This window comes from Mesoplodon bidens (genome assembly GCF_964165515.1).
Source record: "Mesoplodon bidens genome assembly, chromosome: 2".
NCBI classification, from domain to species: Eukaryota; Metazoa; Chordata; class Mammalia; order Artiodactyla; family Ziphiidae; genus Mesoplodon; species Mesoplodon bidens.
Window position 1 is genome coordinate 96992290 of NC_138177.1, and position 23164 is coordinate 97015453.

Genomic DNA, 23164 nt, shown 5'->3' on the forward strand with positions numbered 1-23164 from the left:
CAAGTTAAACCATGTGAATTGCTGATATTGGACAGGTTTTGACTGACAACCTCATATAGTTCAACCTAATATGAATAATGCCTTGATATTGTTCTATTGCTCTTAGCTCTTATTCTAAGCAAGTTATACCACTCTTGTCTCAGAACCCACTCAGCAAAGAGAGGTTGAAAGTTATCACCATAACAGTAAATACTAATAACAGTAAATAAAAATAAATGAATATTATGTATTGACCAAAAATTAAATAATCCAACAGAGAAGTGTGTTGTATATACTAGTGGTCCATACACAACACTAAAGAGAAAAATTCCCGAGTTCAGCTTTTCCAAACTTCAGTTCTTTACATACCACCTTTATGATTTAGGGCACGTCTTCATACTCACTATAAGATTATCTACATTATTTTTACTCAGAAAAATCATTTTAGTGAAACATTATATCCCTCCCATCAACGGACCTATTTAAAGAGACTCAAAGTGATAGAATGTTACTGGCCCTCTTTGAAGCTTATATGTTAAGATAGACACATTTACATACCCACAGGCTCTGATTAGATCATCAGACACACAAGTAGTACAACATGTGTCTTAAAACACAAAAGATCAGAGTTCTTTCTTAGCAACACTGTGAAAAACCCAAGGCTTTTCTTCATCTCCTATTTCTCTTTTTCAGTATAATTATCACTCTCCAAACCATAACCTGAGGCATCCATTTCTTCCTAGTACCCCAAATGTCTCTGGTCTACACAATGACATTTGATCTAGAACCCTCCTCAGTGGACAGCACTTAAGCTCAAAAGATTTCTTGTCTTCTTTTCCAACCACATTTATCCTGTTCACCAACTCCATGGGTCTTGTTCTCCAATAGAGAGACTTAATATAAAGAATACATCTAGATTACTTTGTTCATGCTTATGCTTTCAAGGTACCAAGTATATACAAACTATTTGAATTTTTGGTTTACTTCTTTGTATTCTGGCCTTTCCATTAAATATTTGAGGTCACTTATAGAAAGTGTTTAATAAAATAATAAAATATGAATGTAAGGAAAAGGCACAAGAGCCAGAAGAAAATGCAAACTGGTACAGATGTAACCAAGGGGAAAATAGCACTCAAACCAACAAAATAGTCCATAAAATACCACACATATGCTATAGTTAATATATAAATTTGACTAAGAATCTCCTGGTTGATCAAGGAATAAAGAAAACAGGTCTTTTATATTAATCTCCTTAATCATGATTTAGAAGAAAACTAATTTCTTCAGGTAAATGTTGTTTCCTGCATTGTATTCTAAAATTAATCTCTTATATGGATCCTTATAGTGTGGAGCAGAGAAGTGTAAAATATAAAATATAAAAACATTCCTACAACAAATAGAGAAATAATTTCTAGAGAGTGTTTCTAGCAGTAGTCTTTGATTAAAAGTGAGTTCAGACTTCTATTTCTAGTTAAGGTAAGGAGTTGGATTTACCATTACAACTGAAACAATGACAAAGCCAGAGAATATATATGAAACAATGTTTTTCAGTCATTGGATAGGAGGTTGCAAAGGACAGTGATATTGGCGTGAGTGGAAACAAATGAGGTAAGTCTTCTGATTGCCCAGATTTACTGCCTGGAGAGAGTTTCCAGGCTATAACTTGAAGAGAGAGGGAACTCAGGCAGAGCCTGGAGACTTCCTGAAACTGAGAATGGCTTAGAAGTTGAGAGAGGCTAGGGTTGGTAAAGTGTGCAGGACAGAGTTCCAGAGAGGAGAGAGCTACACAGAGAGAGCTCTGGAAATCTTCAGAAAATCTCCAAGTCTTCCTCAAGCTGGGCTATGATAGTTTCCTTTGTAAGAAAACTACCCACATCTGGGGAAAGAACCACCCAATAAGAGCAAGGAGAACAATTCTTGGGTTTCCACAGGACAAAGCATAGTTTGTGCTCCCTTCAACAAGAGTGGGAAAAACTCATAAATCATGGGATATCAGGTAGAATACTCAAGAGAATATTGATTCAGTAATAAAAGAAAATTAGCCCTGGATTAAAGGTGGCTCCAGTCTCACAAAACAATACTTAAAAAATAAAAACCTCACAAAATAAATAAATAAATAAAAACCTCGAAAGGTTCAACATTTCTCCAAGTAACTTAGCTATGACCTAGAAGAAAAACTCAGGAATATTTATAAGAATATGAATATATCCAGCACCAAGCAAGGTAAAATTCATAATGTCTTGCATCTAATAAAAAATTAAAGGTCACAAAAAAGCAGGAATTTATGACTCATATTAAGGAGATGGGTCAATCAATAGAAACAGACCCAGAAATGACACATATGATAGAATTAGCAACAAGAACATTAGAAGTTATTATAATGATATCCAACACATTCAAGAAGGTGAAGGAAACTTGAGCATGGTGAGTAAAGGCCCAAGTAGGACCACCAGCCATGAAAACTGCTACTGGGATTATTTTAAAAAACACATTGAGTAATAGCAGATTAAACAATGTAGAAGAAAAGATTAGTAAACTTGAAAACATAGCAATTGAAACTATTCAAAATGAAACACAAATAGAAAAAAGACTAAAACAAATAAGCAGAGCATCAGTGAGCTATGGGACAATGCCAAGCACCCTTTTTTATCTGTATTGGAGTTTACAAAAGGGAAGAGGTGGGTGATACAGAAAAAAATTTTCTGAAGAAATAATGGTTGAAATTTTTCCAAATTTAATGAAAACATAAAGTCACAGATCTAAGAATCTTAACAAACCACAAACACACACACACACACACACACACACAAATCATAAAGAAAACTATATGAAGGCACATCAGAATCAAATTTCTAAAGCCAATGTTAAAAATATCCTAAAAACAACAAGAGATAAAAAAGATGTTACATTAAAAGAACAAAGATAAGCAGATTTAGAAGAAGGTGAAACATTTCTAAAGAACAAAAGCAAAAACAAAAACAAAACCCTGTCAATGTAGAATTCTATACCAATAAAGTTCTCTGACCATTTATCTGATTAACTTCCACATTGGAGGAAACTACTGACCTGAAAACTAATGTGAGGCAACAGGATGATACCTGTCTCTGAGCACATTGTAATTTAATGGAACATAATTATTGTATGTTTATAAAATAACATAGCCATTTGAATGTATAAATTTGCTAATTAAATTATCTATTCAATTTATTAAAACTATCTTTCAAAATGAAAACTCAAAAAAAAATACCCAGAGATGTTCTCAGAAAAGAATTCATTACCAGAAAACATGTATGTACTATGAGAAATGTTAAAGGAAGTTTCTAAACAGAAGGAAAATGATGGCAGAGGAAAATCTGAATCTACAGAAAAGAATGATGAGTACAGAAATGGTAAATATGCAGTTAAACATAAAAATTTTTCTTAATTTTCAAATATCTTTAAAAGATAATTGACTTTTTAAAGTAAAAAACAACAGCAATGTATTGTGGGGTTTATTACACCTGTAAAATAAAAATATCTTAGCACGAAACCTGGAAGGGGGAGACAAGAAAATATACTATTATAAAGTTCTCATATGTGAAGTGGTGTAATAAAGATGTACTATAAATCCTAAAGCAACTACTAAAAACAAAAACATAGAGTAATAACTAATAAGCCAATAAAAAGGGTAAAGTGTAATTACTAAAAATATAACAATCAATCCAAAAGAAGGCAGAAAAGAAAAGGAAATATGGAGTAAAGAACAGATGGGATTATCTTACAGCATATACAAAAATCAACTCAAAGTAGATTAAGACTTAACATAAGACCTAAAACTGTAAAATTCCCAGAAGAATACGTAGGGGAAACCAACAAAGGACAGGTATCCAGAATATATATGTATACACATATGTATCTCCAGCTCAAATGGTCCTAAACACAAAGAGTTGTTAAATGTATGAAAAGATGTTCAACCTCACTAGTAATCAGGAAAATGCAAATTTAAACCATTATGGGAAAACTTTTTATATCCATAAGAAAGGCAAGGGCCTCCCTGGTGGCGCAGTGGTTGAGAGTCCGCCTGCCGATGCAGGGGATACGGGTTCGTGCCCCGGTCCGGGAGGATCCCATATGCCGCGGAGCGGCTGGGCCCGTGAGCCATGGCCGCTGAGCCTGCGCATCCGGAGCCTGTGCTCCGCAACGGGAGAGGCCACAACAGTGAGAGGCCCGCATACCGCAAAAAAAAAAAAAAAAAGAAAGGCAAATTTTTAAGTCAGACAATGCCAAAGTTTGGTAAGCCAGTTAGTAATGTGAACTCTTATTCACTGCTGGTGGGAGTATAGATTATTTCAATCACTTCAGAAAATAGTTTGGCTTTCCTTATAAACCTGAAAGTGTACTTTTCCTACAACCCAGCAATTTCATTAGAATGTATACACTTTATAGGAATTATTGCACCCTAAGTTAACTCTTACACATGTTAGTCAGGAACATGTAAAACAGTGTTTATAGACACTTTGATCAGTATTGTAAAAATGGAAACAGGCCAAAATGGAAACAGCACAACACTAGAATGTGTAAATAAGCTGTAGCATAATCGTATAATGAATATACAAAGCTAAATACAATATGGATGAATTATTCAAAAACATAATTTTGTGTGAATAAAGTCATAGACAAATATATTCTTTGATTATTTTTATGTAAAATTCAAAAGCTGGCAAACAAAATAATGTTTCACTTAGGGTTTCCTATACAGGTATAAAATCTCCAAAGAAAGGGAATGGTTAATGTATAATTCAAGATATCGCTTATGCCTCAGTAAGAGAGCTGCAATCAGTGAGTAACATCTACGAGGCTCTGAAGAATAGTAATGCTCTATCTCTTGGCCTTGGTGGTACATACAGGTGTTCACTTGCTGCCCTTTAATATGTGCATGTTCATCTGCATTCAATCTTTCTGTGTATATTATATTAAAAAAAATTTTTAATTGCAGATTCCAAGGTCACAAAACCAGATATTTCAGTTCAATAGGTTAGGATGGCCCCAAGAAATGTGAATGTTTGTCAAGTTCCCATGATGATTCTGATAAAAGTAATCTGAGGACCATACTTCAAGTATCTGCTTATTATTTCTATGGGTTTGAACTCTTTGGTCTTGGAACTTGACATTTCACAAAGAGCTGCAACATGATTAAAGGAGGCAATTTATAATAAATAAACACACAACTCTTTCAATTCCAGAAATTATCACTTTACTATACAAAAAAACCTAAACATTTACAAAAGAAATCAAAAGAAGTTGCATTTTTAGACCACATTGGGAAAGTTACACAAGAGTCTGATGAACAAACAACATCATAAAACGTCTAAGTACCATATCAGTACCATCCAGAGAAATCCAATCAACCATTATACCATAGGTTGAAGTATTTAGTACCTGAAAGTCAACCCAGTGCCCTCTTGGTTTATCATTTTCCTATAACAATATAAAACCCTAACATCTTTACAAAACATGGAATTGTTGTCTATGAACTTTATAGGAATAAAATTTTGTTAAAGGAAATAAAATATTAAAAAGATGACATAGTTCAGCTGTCAATCAATATTAAGATGCTTTAAGTTATAACAGTCAATCCAAGCAACATTTTAATAATTATAGAAATGTGACTATAGTGTGCTGATATTCCAAGCAATCTTGCTATGGCATAGTTTTATTTTACATATATACAAATCATGTTATTGCATATACACATCAAGAAACTACTCCAGTTGTCACATCTCAAAGGTAGTGCCTATTTTTTAGGCAGAAATTTCCCTTTGGCTTCTTGCTCACAACAAGGGGCCTAGGCAGCCATTTCTTTCCAAGAGTTCACTACATTCAAGGAAGTCTGGACTCCTAGCTTGTTGTTTTCCTCATGGAATGATGAGCAGTACTGAGGATTTGAACTGATAAATAGTGTCTCTGAATGAACATTTCAAACATTAGCTACACTTTTGATTTCTGTGCTTCTACAAGACTGTATGACCCTTTCATGTTGGCTTTTCTAGCAAAGTAAATAATCATTCCAATGGCAGGTATTATTAAGGAGGATGCACAATAGAGCACGAGAAGTTCAGGAGAAAAATAGTGCTTGTTACTTTCTCTTCCTGGAAAATAACAAAATGGATGCAATTAATGTCTAGTATAAAAAGAAATTGTTTAATAATAATAGTTACATGTTTTATTTTAACAGTACAACTTGTTCTCTAAAGAGAAGTGACTCAAAGTAGTGATAAGAACCAACAGGACCCAAAATGCATATTTCTTTGAATTATTCAAATAATCAGTTAGCAGTTGCTATGGTCATGATGAGTCTAAAGATGACAGTTGTTGATTTCCACAAACTTGGATTCAAATAGATTCAGGTTCAATAGCAGAATGGAAGGAAGGGTGCAACATTTTAGGACTCATTTAGAAGAGCAAGAATTGGAGCAGGGGGTTTGCTTTGGGAAATAGAAATATATACTAAAGAACTGGGACTCTGATCATTATGAATTAAAATAACTAAACAGTTCTTCAAGAAAAGCCTTGTAACACCTAGAGTGTAACCATTATAGTCAAACACCACATATAAGACAGTAAGGGAAAGAATTCTTGTCGATGGCTTTTTTAGAAATATATAGAAAACTTTATATTTTGTATCTCTGAAGTAGGGCATCTTAATATACATTATTCCTCTTCAGCATTTATATCACTTCTTGATAATATGAAGTTTTTTGGATAGCATTATGTTTTAGCTTAAATGTGACTTACTCAGAGAGACATTCTCTGACCTGCATCTCCTCCAGCCTAAATAAGAAACCCTAATATACTTTTTTTCCTAATATAGTTTTATAACCCACTACACTTTCCCTCCATAGCTCTAATCACAGCTTATAGTTAAACATTTGTTTGCTTATCTATTAATTTTGTCTTCCTCCTTCAGACTGTGAATTACATAAGCATATGTATCTAGTGTCTTTTAGATCCACCACTGAATAGCCTTACCTGCCTCCCTGCTTGGAGTAGCTTGCACCCAATTAATATCTTTTGAATAGTAATATATTTTTTTTCTTTCTACATCCTGCCATTTTTTCATTTTGTTGTAAATTGGGTACATAAGGTAATAGTATACAAAAACTTTAAAATTAGTACTCTTTCTACTTACAAAAATCATCTGACCCCTACAATACTATTTAATATCTTAACCTTATAAGAACATCTATAGAAGATAGCATGGTATTTACTGAAGTTTCATCTCTATTTATATTTACATTTGCACAGCATTGTATGACCTCACAAATATTGTTTCTTCAAGTGACATATATATTGTCTCAGTCCTGGAAGAAAGGAGTGATTTGACCTTGATAATCATTGCTTTACTTCTAGGAGTTTCTAATCACTGGAGATCAACCAAGAAGAAAAGAATCACTGGAGTCAGATGACGGGAAGTCCATTTTTTTGAATTATTGAGGTCAAAAACACTTCACCATAAACATAATGATAATTGCCTTATTTTTCTACTTTCCCTCGCTAGAGTAGAACTAGTCAGAGTACAAGGGTAATATTTTAGTAGAATTTCCATTATCATAATTATGGTTAGGCATCAATATTGATAACCTGCTGAGCAATGAATGGTACCTCTGCTCCTATTGTTTTCTTTTCAATTTAATACATATTCTCTTTTGCCTTTGATTTTCCCCTCAGATATCTGCAGTAAAATACAAATTCGCTGCTGAGTTGGTTACCAAGGCAACCTTCAAATACAATTTTCTATTAGCTGTATCAACACTGAAAATCCTAAAGACTCCCAACCATTTCTATCACTGGAATACATTCAAGCAAATATATTTGTAAAAAAAAAAAAAAAACCAAAATTAATTTTAAAACTCAGCTAACTTCAAAAGATGACTAGTTGAAAATTCCCAGGAAAAATGTCCAATTTTTGTTTCCATTCATTTGTAGTTATTTTAAACCATATTTAGTTTGGGGGTTCTAGCTGAGTGCCTAATGTGCTTTAATTTGTTCATTTAAATAATGAGTGAAAAATGGCAAATATGTAAGTTACTAGCTTAATAAAGCAATTAGAAAAGACAGCAAGGTATGAGAAATAAAAAGTGGAGAAGAAGCTTTGGTGTGTCTTTAAAAGATAATCGTTAACTACAAAAAGAAATATAAAAATGTTAGACATCCAAGTTCCTGGGACTAGGCTTAATTAAAGGTGTTCTGGAGGCATTGAGGATTAAATAGGAATAAATGAATTTCAACCTACTCATAACCAAGATCTCAATCCATCCAGAAACATCCCCAACCTCATGGGAAGCACTGATTACATACACCCCTGTGTCACTTTGAGTAACATGATACAAGGTAAATGTTCCATTCTTTGAACACATAGTAACTTCATTGGCCAGATCAACTCTTTTCAGGATAATCACTGCAGGTGGATGACTAAAAGTTTTACATGTAATCATGATATTTTCCCCTTCTTTAACATTTCCATGTGTATGTATTGATATTGTCGTGTTCCAAGGAGGTATCATGAAGACAAGAAAACATACGGTAAGGTCTTGTAATCTTGAGAGATTTGGCCAGATGAGTAAAATTTTTACCCATTTTCTGACCCACGTTTAAATTTTCTTTACACTGATGAGTAGTTGCTAACTCTGAGAGCCCAGTGCCAGAGGCTCTTAAAAATTGGCATTTGTTTGCAAAAATGTTCACTTCAATTTTGGCTTCCAACACACAGTGTGAGCTCATTAGCCCTCAAGGAGTGGGAGACAGAGTAGTAAAGGCTGACTTATTCTGCTTCCACTGATAAGATCAACAGATCCTACTGTGTGTTCACAAGAGGGGTTAGAAGATTAAGAGGTTTCTGAAGTTTCTCTGCTGGGGCCACTGCCCCCTCCCTCCCTCTCTCCATCAAAATAGGGTAAAATGGACAAGGAGCTTGGATTTTCTAAGGAGGCAGTTCTGTAGTCTAGAGTTTCCTTTATGTTGTTCAGCATTAAGATCACCAAACTCAATTATTATCCTGAAGAGAGTCAATCCAGAAAATATGTAGTTACTCCGTGTTCAGAGAGTGGCACTCTCTTCTGGTAGGAAGGAAAAGGGTCTGGATAGAGCCTTTCTTTTTCCATGTGCCAATTCTACTTCTCTAGTTTCCTTATAACCCCCAGGGAAAGGTTTTGAAAATACATTTAAACACTTTGGAAATGCAGGACCTCAGAGACCAATGATGAATTGTCAACGTTTATAAAAGCAAACAGGAATTCTACACTGACCAATGATTGATTAATGTCAACTTTCTGGCTGAACTCCATAGGATAGAGCAGCTGTGTGTGATTATTTTAGGAAACACTAAGAAATAACCATAATCATCATGGAATTCAGTTCCATTTTACCCACTCATTCACCTAATCCTTGAAATTCATTACAATTCACCAAGCCTCTGACCGATTATAAAAAATAATAAAAAACAAAAACAAAAAACAAACCTTTAACATCAAGTGTTATGCTTCTTAATTGCAAGCCAACTTCATTTTTAGATTCACATTCGTATACTCCCGCATCCTCCAACTGGGCCCTGTGGATGGTATATGCACCATCTGTAGACTTCAGCACTATGTAGCCTGACTCTGCTTTTTTCTTCAGGATTATCAAAGTTTGGGGAACATTTCCACATGTACAGGAGATAATGACAGTGTCTCCTTCCTTGACACTCTCAGAAGGAAAAGCTGTAAGTCGTACATCTTTTGGAGCAACTGTGGAAAGAATTTAAAGATACCTCTGACTGAATGAAATATAAACCAATCCCATATTAATTTAATGACAGTAACAATAGCTGTCAAGATGGTATTTGTGCTTACTGTTTGCATTAAATATTTAGAGGGGTAATTAAAGAAGTCAAGCATTTACTGGATTGTTGTAAATGATCACATTTTTAATAAAAGAAGACAACTCTTATGCTTCTTTCATGTCCCTTAATATAATTCTTTACCCAGCCTAGCCAATGAATAAGTGTTTTAAAAACAGCTGTAGATTTCAAATGTGACAAAGAACTTTTTTTTTTTTGTCACACTGCTGTGCAAATATTTCTTTAAGTATAAAGGCCTTTACAGGCTTCTGAGTTCTGAGCTGGACAATCCCAGATCAAGAAATTAAGCTGTGCTTACAATTCTTAACAACACCAATTATCCTGGGCTAAGTACTTGACATACAACATCTCTGTTAATACGCAACCCGTGGAGGGAGGTACCACATCACCATTTTATAAGTGAGATTCCCATTAAGTTCATCTGTTTTGTGACTTGATTTGATACTCTTTCCCCAACCAGAGCTACATCCTAAGGGCTTTCTTTAAGGTAGTGCATTGCCCTGCCAAGGTTCTTCCTTTAAAATACAAATCATTATTGTAATGATGTAACAAGAAAGTCCCTAATATCTTAGTGGAAACAATACCAAGGGATAAGAGAGGAACTGACAGCTCTAGTGAAGAAGAGAACCTTGAACCCCAAAAGGGAAGGTATGAGGGAAATCCAAATCACTTCATGATTTTGCCCAAAACTGCCTACAGCTTCATCCTGTCAACTAGGAATTGTTTTGTTCTCAGTCTTGCCTCTCCATCCTGGCAAGAATGGGTCTGGGTCTGCTAACTTCATCCACCCTAGTGATTCTATGCCATTAAACTGATAAACTAGAGGGCATGGTCACTGCTACTCAAACTCAGAATTTATAAAATGTTTAAGTGCCTTCTTAGGCTTCTAAGCACATATTAGCAGGCATCTTGTGAGATTACCACTCAGAGTTTAATCCAGCTAGATAAGGTAGCTTTAGTCCTAAGTAATTTCAAAATACATATATACGTCTTCCTATCCTTATTTCAATGCCATAATCAATGCCTTGTAAGTGTAACTGGAACTCTTGGCACAGTTCCTGGATTCCACCTGCAGTTGAAAGAATTTTAGGATAAGTGACTTGGAATAGTTCATGAGGAAGTACTATTCCAGGAGCTTTCCATGCAGAGGAAACATCATGAGCTTTTCAAAACGCTCAATGCACTCTGTTTTAGTAAAAATTTTGTTTGTTTCAAAAAGGACTTTGTTCAAAACCAGTAACACAACCAAAATAAGACTAGCAATCATAACTCATTTAATCACTTAGCTCACCTTGGATAATTAATTCGACTTCTTTTCTGCTTATTCCAACCTGGTTAATGCCTTCACAGACATAAATACCAGAATCTTCCATTTTTGTAGACGTTAAGGTAAGAGTGGTATTCTCAGAAAGAGGCTGTAGATCCCCGTTACTTAGCAGCCTGCTCCACAGGATTTTCGGAGCTGGAAGGCCATCGCTAGAGCATGTCATATTCACAGATCTACCTTCCTCCAGGATGGAGGATGGGCTGACCAAGATGGTTGTATCCCCGGGAGCAACTGAAAAGGTGGGAACACTTGTTAGCTTGACTCTTTATACACCGAGTTCCAAATAATTTTGATAATGTTGAAAAACTGGGCTATGGATTCGCGGATTAGAACAGTTTATAAATCTTAATAACTTTCCAAAAGAGGTTTCTGTCACCATTTACTTTAGCAGATACAGAACGAGAGAGAGTAGAATATAGACACATCCTGGATATTTTCCAATGGAAATAAATTCTGTAGAAACTCTCTTACTATCAAAGAATGGATGATCAATGATAGTACATATTGACATTTATGGTACATTAAACATGACCATGAACTATGTGAATCACCTATGAAAAGGTGGACTCTATTTTTCTACCTCTTGAATCTAGGCTGTCCTTGTGACTAACTTTGACCAATATATCCTGGAAGAAGTAACACGGTAGGACTTCCAAGCCCAGCCCCAAGAGCCCCCTTTCATGATCACCCTCTTGAAATACTGCACTCTGGTGACTATACCTAGGCTACCTTCCTTGAGAGACACCACATGGAGAAAGAAAGGCCAAGAAACACCAGAGAAGGCCCAGACATGTGAGTGAGGCCACCTGGGACCATCCTCCACTGACCTGCCAACTGACTGACAATGCATGAATGAGCTCATCTAATACTACATTGAACAAACTGCCCATCTGACCTCTTCCCAAATTGCCAGCTTAGAATCATAAGCCAATAAACAGTTGTTTTAAGCACTGGGGGTGGTTTGTTATAATAATCATTATTTTGTTGTTCCTTTTCAATTATTTTTTTCACATCGGTTTTAACTATCAACCTCATGTTAACTCTTGCCTGGCAACCATGATTAAAAAAATTCATATTAAATTATGGATAGATCATGCATGTACTTACCATTAACATATAGTATCTGTGTACTCTGCCTTTGTTTGGGTTCAAATTCCATTTCGTCAATAGGTAACTTAGCCAGACAAACAAGAACTTTTCCAGTGTCTTCAGTGGTGGGGATGAAGGTCATTTCCAAACTCTTGGTCTCTAGGGATTTCTTACTTACATCTTCCAAAAAGATTTTATTCTTCATAATATTCTCCCCTTTAAGTAATTCAATTTCCAGCCGGTCAAAAGGATACACATCAGGAACCTTACAGCTTACAGTGACTGGGTTTCCACTCACTAACAGACCACTCATCTCAATTTCTGGATCTCTAAGGAAGGCTGCAAATGTCAAGCAAAAATGATGTTTATATGTGACAGTCAAGGAAAAACAGAACTAATCTCTATTAAATGCAAAGGTCTCAAAATACAGATTTTAATTCACCTGGGATAGGATGATCACTAATATATAAATAACAACATTGAGTATAAATATTTATGACATTAAATGTCAATAATGCTGGAAACAAAAAATAACTAGCACATCAAATCATCAGGTAATAAATATACTTCTTATTCTTCTCTAGTGATGCAATCTTGCTGACACCTGTGGACTGGTCTTTTCAATGGATATGTCAGCTTCCACCATCCTATTTAGTAACTATATATTTTAAACATTTTAAATATTTTCCAGGATGTATTGGATATTTACTATGTGCTAGTCCCTTAACATTCATTATCTCAGTCTTCAAAACAGCGTAATCTAATGGGTATTAACTTATTTTACAGTTAGAAAAACTTATAGAGAATGTATTTTACAGCTAGGGAAACATAAAATGCATAGAGGCTAAGAGTCTGCCATTTGGCATCATATCTAGTAAGTCACTGAGCTGAGATCAGAATTCCTATTTCCTTGAGCTCAGAGCCCAGGTTTGGTTTCACAGAGCCATGCAGCCTCTCATCTCAAATAAGACCCAAGGGCACTTCTCACTTTAGACATTTTCATTTGCAATAGTGAAGTTTAGTCAGAAAGTCTTAAATATTCCTTGGATAATACTTGTAGTTAAGAAAAAACTATGAGATTTAGATTCTGAATAACATTTATAACACATCTTATGCAAATCAATAAAAGTGAGATTAGAGTGGTTATCAGAGCAAGAGCCATGCTAAAATTTTTTTCTCCTTAAGCAAAATGTTGTTAAAGTGATACATTCTCTAAAGTTTCTGTATGATGGTAAGACTTCACTGCTGGTTCTCATTGCTGTTGGGAATGTGCCTACATCAGCAGGTCCTGGACTCTTGGTAATATGATAACGCAATAAATTTACCCTTCTTCTGAGAGATTCAAATCCCTTTACGGACATACTCTAACTCATGCTGAACAAACTCCTGAGGGGTAACACAAGTTTGGGCAGGACTTCTGGAGGAAAATCTCTACAATTGTTCTCTTGAATTCCACTGAATAAAAACAAGGCAGAATAACCTTCTCAAAGTGTAACTTTATGATCACTTTACATATTTTCTTCTTCGTTCATTATAAACTGAGGAACTCCAGCAATGTCAATTCATAGAGATTTGAGGCTGTAAAGGATTTTTGTTAAGGTGACAAGAACAACAAGAAAAAGTGTAGTGTATTTATATGGTGTAAATCAATATTCAAATCTAGTTCAGTCTCCTGGTTCTACTTTTTGTCTGCCACTGACCATCCCCAGTGACCAATCTAACTCCCTGGCTTTCTTTTGCTCCCCATTGCCTCATTTCTCCCATCCTGCCAATCGGCTTTCAAATGTGCCTTCAAAACAGACCTACTAGAGCATGGACTTGAGGATATGGGGAGGAGGAAGGATAAGCTGTGACAAAGTGAGAGAGTGGCATGGACATATATACACTACCAAACATAAAATAGATAGCTAGTGGGAGGTAGCTGCATAGCACAGGGAGATCAGCTCGGTGCTTTGTGACCACCTAGAGAGGTGGGATAGGGAGGGTGGGAGGGAGGGATACGCAATAGGGAAGAGATATGGGAACATATGTATATGTATAACTGACTCACTTTGTTATAAAGCAGAAACTAACACACCATTGTAAAGCAATTATACTCCAATAAAGGTGTTAAAAAAAAAAAACAATATGCTTGGGCCTCACCCCCAATTCAAATAATTGAGCAGCAGTCATCCCACCCTGTTATCTGAGTGGACACTGACTACACTCCTTGCACACGACCACCTCTGTACACTCCACATACACCCAGAGGGGGATGGGAAGCAGGGAGCATGCAGTGTGTTCAAGTCCATGATGAGAGAGTATCGACAAGACACAACCTAAGCATTGTGGATGCTGGGTTCATATGTAATATCTACTTAAGATTTAGGCCAATTAAGTTACATCAAAAATTCTGGTTCAGAGATTTAGGAACCATTCACAATGCTAAATTCCCTTCTAAACACAAGGATCTTGTCTTGTGTCACAGATTCGCATTCTGTTTCTTCCAGTGGAACTGGGAACAACAACGACAAAACAGTGAACAATTCTGAAAACCACTTACAGTAGAGCTCCACATGGATTCCCTTTTCCAGTTTCTTATGCCCACATGTCACGGTGCACAGATAAAAATGTTCGTTCTCAAATCTCACAGGGCTCAGGGTCAACGTGGACTTGGACCCCTCGCTCCTCACCTTCCCGTTCAGAGGGCTGTCTATCTGGGTTCTCCAAGAGAAAGATGGAGACTCACAACCCATGACATCACAGGTCAGTACAACTGAGTCGCCAATCTGAGCAGCAATCTGGGATCCAGGAGAGATCTCTACAGTAAACATTTTCTCTGGGGGATAAAATAACAAGACAAAAAGAAGATAAGATTCTTTTCTTCTTTCATCACAGCTCAATACATGGTCTTTCTTTTTTTCCTGGCCTCTTTTCAGCTAACATCTATGCCAGGAATAAATTACTCCTTTACACCTTGGGACCTTCAAAAATGAAACCACATCTTTTAAGAACAAATGCACAAGACGCTGTTGATTCATTCATTCAACAGAGTGAATAAGGATAAAATTTTGTCAAGACAGAGATTGGCATCTTTTCAACAAAAAAATTCATTCTCCACTCAAATGTAGTTTATCAAATCCCTGTAACAGTGGAATAACAGCTCAAAAATATAAGAGGTTCCAGTGTGTCAAGCATTGTGGAAACCACTTTACATATATTATCTCATTTAATCCTCACAATTTCATGAACTGATATTATTAATTCTGTCTCCCTCTCCTCCTCTTCTTCCTCCTCCTCTTTCTTCTTGATGAAAAATGATAAATAACCTCACCCAGCTTACAAGTGGCAAAATTAGGACTTGAAGCCAGGTGGGTCTGATTCAAGATCCCAGCTTTTCAATTGCTTGAACAACTAAATCAAATCATCCTCATGTGGAGATAAAACAAAATCTAAGAAAAGTACTGAAAAAAAGTTATACAAATATGTCTTCTGATTAGAAGCAATACCCATAACAGACCAGCACTTAGAGCTTCTGTATCAACAGAATAAAGCTGCACCATTGAAAGTCACACAGAATCACACTGAAAGCAAAGTCAAAATCTAAGCATTAAAGTGGTATGCAGGCCACCTCTTAAATTTGTTTGATACAATATAAAAATACTTTACTATTGACTCAGGGGCTGAAACTTGAGATGTCAGGGCAAACTCCTAAATCTCAGATATCCAGAAAAGCTCTTTGGCTTCCAGTGCCATCCCTGCTAGTTGTTTTTGACTAGATTGTGAAGAGTTTTATGTGACTATTTTAAGAAATGTTAATTTTAATTTACATGCAGTTAGGGTTTGGTTGAAGTCATATAAAATGTGTACCTTTTTTGTTTAAGGTAGATAACTCTGGTAGCAGTACATAGGATTATGTGGGGGACAGAATGATAGCAGGGTGACCACTTAAAGACAATTAGCTATAGTTGAAAAACCATGGGGTTTGGGGTTTAAATGGGTCTCTGTTAAATGCCACTAATGAGCTATGTGACTCTAGGCAAATTGTCAACTATTCTGTGCCTGTGTTTTTATTCGCCTCATAAGGTTGTGGTAAAGAAAAAAGACATAACATTTATAAAGAGGAAAGAGAATTCCTGGCAAATATTAGGTGTACAAGCAATAAGGGTCATTATTAATCTCTGGGAGACACTATTCTCTCATCTCTAAAATGGATATAAAATACATACTCGTTAGTTATTTCTTGAAGATTAGAGGAAACATATGTAAAGTGCCTGGAATATAGCTGGTGGTCAGTGGATGTTATTTATTGATAAGAACATCTTTCAAGAGTCCAAGTAAGAGATGATAAACTAAGGCAATAGCAAGAGGGTTGAAGAAAAGAGGTCAAATTCTAGGAATCATTTTGAGGTAGAACTGACAGGTTTTGGTGATATGGAATAGGAACATGAATTTCAGAGTAAACAGCATATAATACATAGTTCAAATCTTGGGAGTCCAGAGTTAGAAGGGAAGAGGACCAGATGTGGGAACCTGAGAATACTAATATTCAAGGGGCAGAACGAAGAGAGAAAGCCAAGGAATGAGGCAGTGAAAGAATGATGAGAAATGGAAAGGAACCAGAAAAACAGAGCCATGGAAGTTCTGGCAGGAAAGATTTCCAAGAAGTATGAGTAAGATGAATATATAATTGTATTAAAGTACATGGCGATCAGATGGATCATCAATAAAAGTTAACGAAGTAATTTTGGCATTGAAGCTATTTCACTATTGCTTAAATCTGAATGATGGCAGTTTTATCATCCTTTTTCACATTCTGCTTACCTTGAACAATTAATTTCACCTCTTTTCTGTCTTTCCCAACCGGATTACCTCCTTCACACACATAAATTCCAGAATCTTCCATCCTCATAGCAATTAAAGTGAGAGTTGCATTCTCAGAAAGGAGCTGTAGATTCCCATTGTCTAATTTCTTGCTCCAGAAAATCTGTGGAGCTGGTAGACCTTCACTGGTACATGTCATCGTCACGGAGTCACCTTCTTGCAGGCTCGTGGAGGGATTCACAGATATAACTGTGTCCTTGGGTGAGACTGAGAAGGCAGGGCACAATAGTAGTCATTGTTAAGCATCATCTTGATCCAATAGGGCTACGGTATTTCTCTCATAGACTTTATTTACATGCTTTCACAAATTTGACAAACTTTCTCTGCCAAACTAGTGTAAAGAATTGCTGAGTCATAAAAATTAGTCAATCCAGTTTCTGACTAATTTGATGGAGTTACTTTTTTTGATGTTTGGTGTTTTCAGACGGCCATAGATACTCAGAAATTAAGAAAACCCTTAGAATAATGTGGTTCAATTCCCAGGTAAGGTAGAAGTTCCGGCTCAGCTTCCTTGCCAAAGGTTCATTCAAGTCAACTTCAACACTTATGGTGCAAGGAAATCCATACCTTATAGTAAACACAGTCCATTTGATTTTTGGACAGCTCTAGTTATTAGAACATTTTCTCTTTATTGAGCTGAACTCTTCCTCTTTGTAACTAACTTTTATACACCGGTCATAGTTCAGTCCTCTACTGCTAAAGAATATATCAAATCCCACTTCTACATGACTGTCTTTCAAATACTTAGTTATAGCTCTCGTTTCCAAGTTTTATATTCTCTAGGAAATATATCTATTTTGACTATTCTTCTCAAAACATTGATAAAACCTTTCCATCTCATTCTCTTTCAGCTAAACTTGTTATAGAAGGCAATACTTCTTTTAAGTATGGTGTCAAAGCAGACCAGAGCATTTTAGTCTAGAACAAAGCACAGTGAGTCCACTCCTACCAATTTTGGGATTTCAAGACTGCCTCAGCTCCCCCAACCATCTCAGGGAGCATGGAAACAATCAAACCTCATCTCCTCTCTCTCACCCCACACATATGTGTCCAGGTGAGCATACATATATGCACTCACACACAGAATAATTGCCCACCTTGTAAAATCTCTATACCTTGATATTTCAAGGCATAGTATAAGAGTTTACGAAACATGATTAAAAACATTTTATCACTTAAGCCTATTTCCTACTACTCAATCAGGTGGTATTAGTAGTCCTCTTTGATAGACTGGGAAATTAAGTGACCCAAATTCACACAGTTAGTGGAGACAGAACTTAAGCTCAAATCTTCTCAACACAAATTTGGTGTACTTTTTATTAAATTATGCTATTGACAAAAATTATGCTCTCAATGAATCAAAATTGTGTAAAATCTACACACATGTTTCTTCTTGACTTTAGCTCCTAAGTTTACTGCTGTATAGATCCAAGACTAAATTCCCACAGACTTTACACAAGTACTTACTGTAGACTTGCAGTGTTTTTGTAGTCTCCCTTACTTGGGGTTGAGAATCAATTTCATTAATGTGTAATGTAGCTTGACAAACAAGAGCTTTCCCAATATCCTCATCAATAGGAATGAAGGTTACTTCCAAACTCTTCGTTTCCTGGGACTTCATTTCTGAAACCTCCAGAAAGTTCTGTTTCTTCACGGAATGGTTGCCCTTCAGTAATTCTATCTCCAGCCTTTCAAATGGGTAAACATCAGGGACCAAACACGTGACTGTGACTGGCTTCCCAACCTCCAGGGGGTCACTCAAATGAATCTCTGGGTCCTTAGGGAAAGCTGCAAAGTTCAAACAAATACATGCAAATGGACTTTTTGTTCATGTTGTATGAGGTCCCTTACTGATTTAAATCAATGTAAACTAAATCTAATATGTTTGCAAATACAGTCTTAATACAGTAGAATTAATTGTTTAAATAGCCTTTCATGGTTTGGGGTAGGTTCAAAGACTGGAATCTCCTGTTAGAGAGTTCAGCTCTGACGCTGCATGTACTGTGTTGCATGTTATCAGAGTAAAAGGAGGGAGAAGAAATTCATGTTTATTGAATACTTATGTGTGCCCATCACTCTGCTATTCATTTAACACCAATGACTTTATTTTATCCTCACAACAACCCTAAGAAATAGATACCACAATTCATAGATATGAAAACATAAACTTAGCACATGTGCATAACTTTCCTAAGGTCACATAGCTAGTAATGATAAAGCCGGGATTTAAACTCAGGAGTTTTATTAGTCTGTACTGCTATTGAAGATTTTTTTATGTTATATCACATTCTCTTATTTTAGTGAGGGCAGATATATTTCATTTTATGGATAAGGAACCTGAGGCTTAGAATGTCATTGCAAAAAAAAGTTATTGGGCAAGATATGCTAAGAAATGAAAAGAACAATTCTAAATAATTGGCTTCTGAAAAACGGTGCCTCTGACAGGCATTCATCAACCAGAAAGGTATACCTGTGCAGTCTTTAAATTCTGGAAGGCATATTTGCCTCCCAAAATGCCTAACTCAAAGTCTAACTAATACTCCACTTGAACTTTTTAGTGTCAAGGGACACACTAGTTCAGTCAGCCATTGCTTTCCTTGCAAGGCTAGTTTTCGTTGCAAACCACCAGGATGGTAACACATTGGCTCCATTCAAGACTGTGAAATAAGAATACAAAGTTTCCAACTCTAAAGAATATTACAATCAAATGTGGAATGGAGACAGGACTGTTAAACATAATGAAAGACAGACATTCTTGAAAAAAAAAAAAAAAACTTCAGCCAAGATAATTAAAGCCAGAAGGGCCTTCATTTCTCTTTTTAAATCTTCAACTATTTGTTACTTGTGAGGAAAGGCAAAGGAACTGGAAATGTTTTGCTATGTGAAGAAACAGTACTTTTCATTTTTCCACCAATAGTCCCATCCCTCATATTCTGAAAGAAATGCGCTTATAATCCATATAGTTTGCTGTCACGTAATACAAGAACTCACTACTTTCCCCTGTATTTACATAAGGGGGCCTTTCAAGGAGCTCAGGAGGCTGCACAGACATAAACTCTGCATGTACAGCCAGCATAATTGAAAGCAGCCGGCCAGGCACAGTTTCTTGGGAAGCACTAGCAACATACGGGCTTCTTGAAGAATCAGTTAAGGTTACTGGACAAAGTTGTCTCCACTACAGCAGAAGAGAAGCAACATAAGTAGAAAAGATTATCAAATGAGGTCTTCCTGAAGAGATGACTATCAAGGATTCCAGTATTTTGGAAAGAACAGTAACCAGAATGCAAGTGATTTATTTCAGGTTATTTTTTCACTCCTTTTGCTAACTTTCTTTGCTGGATTGAGAATGGATTGGGATACATTTTGGTAGGCTGGTAAATGAGGGGTATTCATTCACATTCACAAGGCAAATCTAGTTCATTATACAAATATCTCTGAGGTTGAGCGATTGAGCATTAAGACTTAATGGCACCCAACAAAAACAAAAACAAAACCTCCTAAATTTATCTCCGCCAAAGTCAAATGAGTGAAATGTTTGCAGATATTTTTCTTCTATCTAAAGGGGAAAATTCTGTACAGAAGCCCATTACTAAATTATAGATCCCCTGCTTAATCTTTAAACTAATTTTAAGCACCAAATTGCATAAGAATAAATAAATGGAAAATCCCTGAAATATGGAATTCATAAATCATTTAGACACATAGACAAGTAAACACATAAGGATATAATTGAATAGAAAATTTTTAAATAAAATAAACAGAACGTTAGAGATTTTCACTTTATGGTTAAGAAAACTGAAGCCCAGAGAAGTTGAGTCTTACCCATGGTCACCATGTTTGTGGCAGAGTTGGAAATAGAAGCTAGGATTTGGGTCTCTGTTCTAGTGCTAGGTTCAGCTGTCTCTAGCTTTCTCGGTACACTAGGTCCTCTAGCCAAGAATGTGGACATGAATATACTTTTTTCTTTCTTTTCTTTCAAAACTATCCTTTTAAAAACTTATTTTAAAGCAAAATGGAGAGAAAATCAAATATTCTCTAAAGTACTCACAGTAGATCTCCACTGGGATTCCTTTTTCCAGTTTCTGGGACTCACAAATCACTGTGCACAGGTAATAGTGTTCATTCCCCAGACTAACAGGATCCATGGTCAGCGTGGATTTGGTCCCCTCATTTCTCACCTTCCCGTTCAGTGGACTGTCTATCTGAGTTCTCCAGGAGAACGATGGGGTCTCGCAGCCTGTTGTGCTACAAGTCAGTGAGATGGAGTCACCAATCTGAGCAATAATTTTGGATTCAGGGGAGATGTCGATTTTAAAAGCTTGAGCTGTGAAGGCAAAAAGAAAAAAAACAAACAAACACTGGTTTGTTGAGTATTCTAGTCCTTCTTCTCTGTTCTAGTATAACACCCAAAATACAATCTGGCTGATCTCTTTCCTAAACTGCTTCCAACTAACGCAAGGCAGCACTGGAGTCACTTTCAAAAGAAGGTGTTGAAATCATCTTCGCTTAGGAGAACCCTCACTTTGACCTTGATGCCCATTTATCAGAGTTGTTTTGTCACTAGCTAAGTTTGCTTTCATTATCAAGTGCAGGAAACTAAAGAGACAGACCTTCCTAGAAATAGAATCCAATTACTCATTTGACATTGGAAAAAAGGTATCCAAAAACCTCAACTTTGAAGCTCCAACTATGACAGTATAATAGTGTCTAGCAATACTCAATAGCACATTAAAAGTTAGGTTAAATTAAGTTTTCCCACGCTTTAAAAATCCTAGTGCCTTTCTTTACGACCATAACAAAACTGACTGAAGCCAAAAACAGGGCTAAAATGGAATGCTAGCATTTGGAACAAATCAAGGAGAAGAACTTACAAACTGCAAACACCATCCAAAGTATATTTGAGGCTCCAAAGATCACAACCATCTTCCTAGGCATTTTAAGTTGCTGTTGTTATGAGAAAATAATGGTTCCAAAACCCTTCTTTCTGTCCCCACTGAAAGTGCCTGGGAAGTCTTGAGCTCCTAAAGCCAGTGAGGTTCAGTGAGGAATGAAATAGAAAGTCTGCTCTTTATAAAGGGTCTTGTTGCAGAGGCACAGAGGCGGAGGGAAATCCCTTCAAGGGGAAACCCGGAGCAGAGCCAGAAAAAAAGTTTAACTGACACCCAGCCAAGTCCATGTTAACCCCTTCCGTTGCTCTCAGTACTGAAACTACTATCTCTGCCCTAGAAAAAGAAAACACTTCCAAGGCTATAAAATTAAAACTTTTCCTGATTTTCATTCCAAAAGGGTATCTTTACATGAAATATGTAAAGTAATGCTTGTGGCAGAATGAGGCTTTGTGAATCCAAAGGGGAAAAGAGAGACGGAAAAATAGTAAATTACACTCTAGTTTTTGAAGTGGCTAAACAAGCACTATGTCATGTGAACTGATTTTTCTCCATTAGGAAGATATATTTGCAATTCTAAAACAGAGACTAAATTTTCTCTTGCAAAAAAAAGGAAAAGATCCTTTCTTTTGATGAGTTACTTTTAAAAAAAGAGACAGCATAGCTTCTTAGTTTTATACTTTTTATTCACAACATAGTTTTTTTGACAACAAACATCCAGCTTCTGAAATGATTTTCTTGAGTAGAGAATACAGGAATGCTACCAGAAAAAGAGAAAGAATTTTCCTCTTCTGTTTTAGAAAAGCTACCAATTCTCTGGTTCAGTTGCTGGATAATTGGAAGTCTTTTTCAGACTTAAATGCAAATGTATGGAATTCATCTGAAGTGGTAAATCTCTTAGACTGTGAGACTTAACCACAAACACAGTTAAAACATGAAAAATAATTTGTTTCTCTTTTATGGGAGGTGACGACAACAATTTTATACTCTTTTTCCCCGCCAGTGAAATGACTTTTTAAAAGGTGTTTTTAAATGACTGTTTTTGCCTTACACACACATACTTAAGTCTTTGCAAAATGCTTGCCCATCAGAAAGAAACCGGAATAGCCACTTCCTTGTATTAGACTTGTGCAGGTCTTCCTC

The 23164-nt window shown here is 36.1% G+C and overlaps 1 protein-coding gene across 1 annotated transcript; it reads right to left on the reverse strand.

Annotated features, from left to right (window-relative positions):
- Positions 1 to 5195: 5195 nt before the first annotated feature.
- VCAM1 (vascular cell adhesion molecule 1) lies at positions 5196 to 22178 on the reverse strand. The gene is made up of 9 exons (XM_081223822.1): positions 22007 to 22178; positions 21184 to 21459; positions 18603 to 18923; positions 17076 to 17342; positions 14815 to 15090; positions 12291 to 12611; positions 11148 to 11414; positions 9477 to 9743; positions 5196 to 6107 (listed from the first exon to the last, which is right to left on the reverse strand). The coding sequence occupies exons 1-9, from the start codon at positions 22068 to 22070 to the stop codon at positions 5947 to 5949; spliced, it is 2220 nt and encodes a 739-aa protein (XP_081079948.1). The 5' UTR covers positions 22071 to 22178; the 3' UTR covers positions 5196 to 5946.
- Between the last annotated feature and the right edge of the window lie 986 nt (positions 22179 to 23164).

Coding starts and splice junctions, on each gene's coding strand:
- VCAM1 (XM_081223822.1), bottom strand. CDS start 22,070: ATGCCTAGGAAGATGGTTGTGATCTTTGGAGCCTCAAATATACTTTGG. Junction 11,415..12,290: donor ACAGATACTATATGTTAATG/GTAAGTACATGC, acceptor CCACCTTTTCAG/TTGCTCCCGGGGATACAACC. Junction 9,744..11,147: donor AGTCGAATTAATTATCCAAG/GTGAGCTAAGTG, acceptor TTCTTTCCACAG/TTGCTCCAAAAGATGTACGA.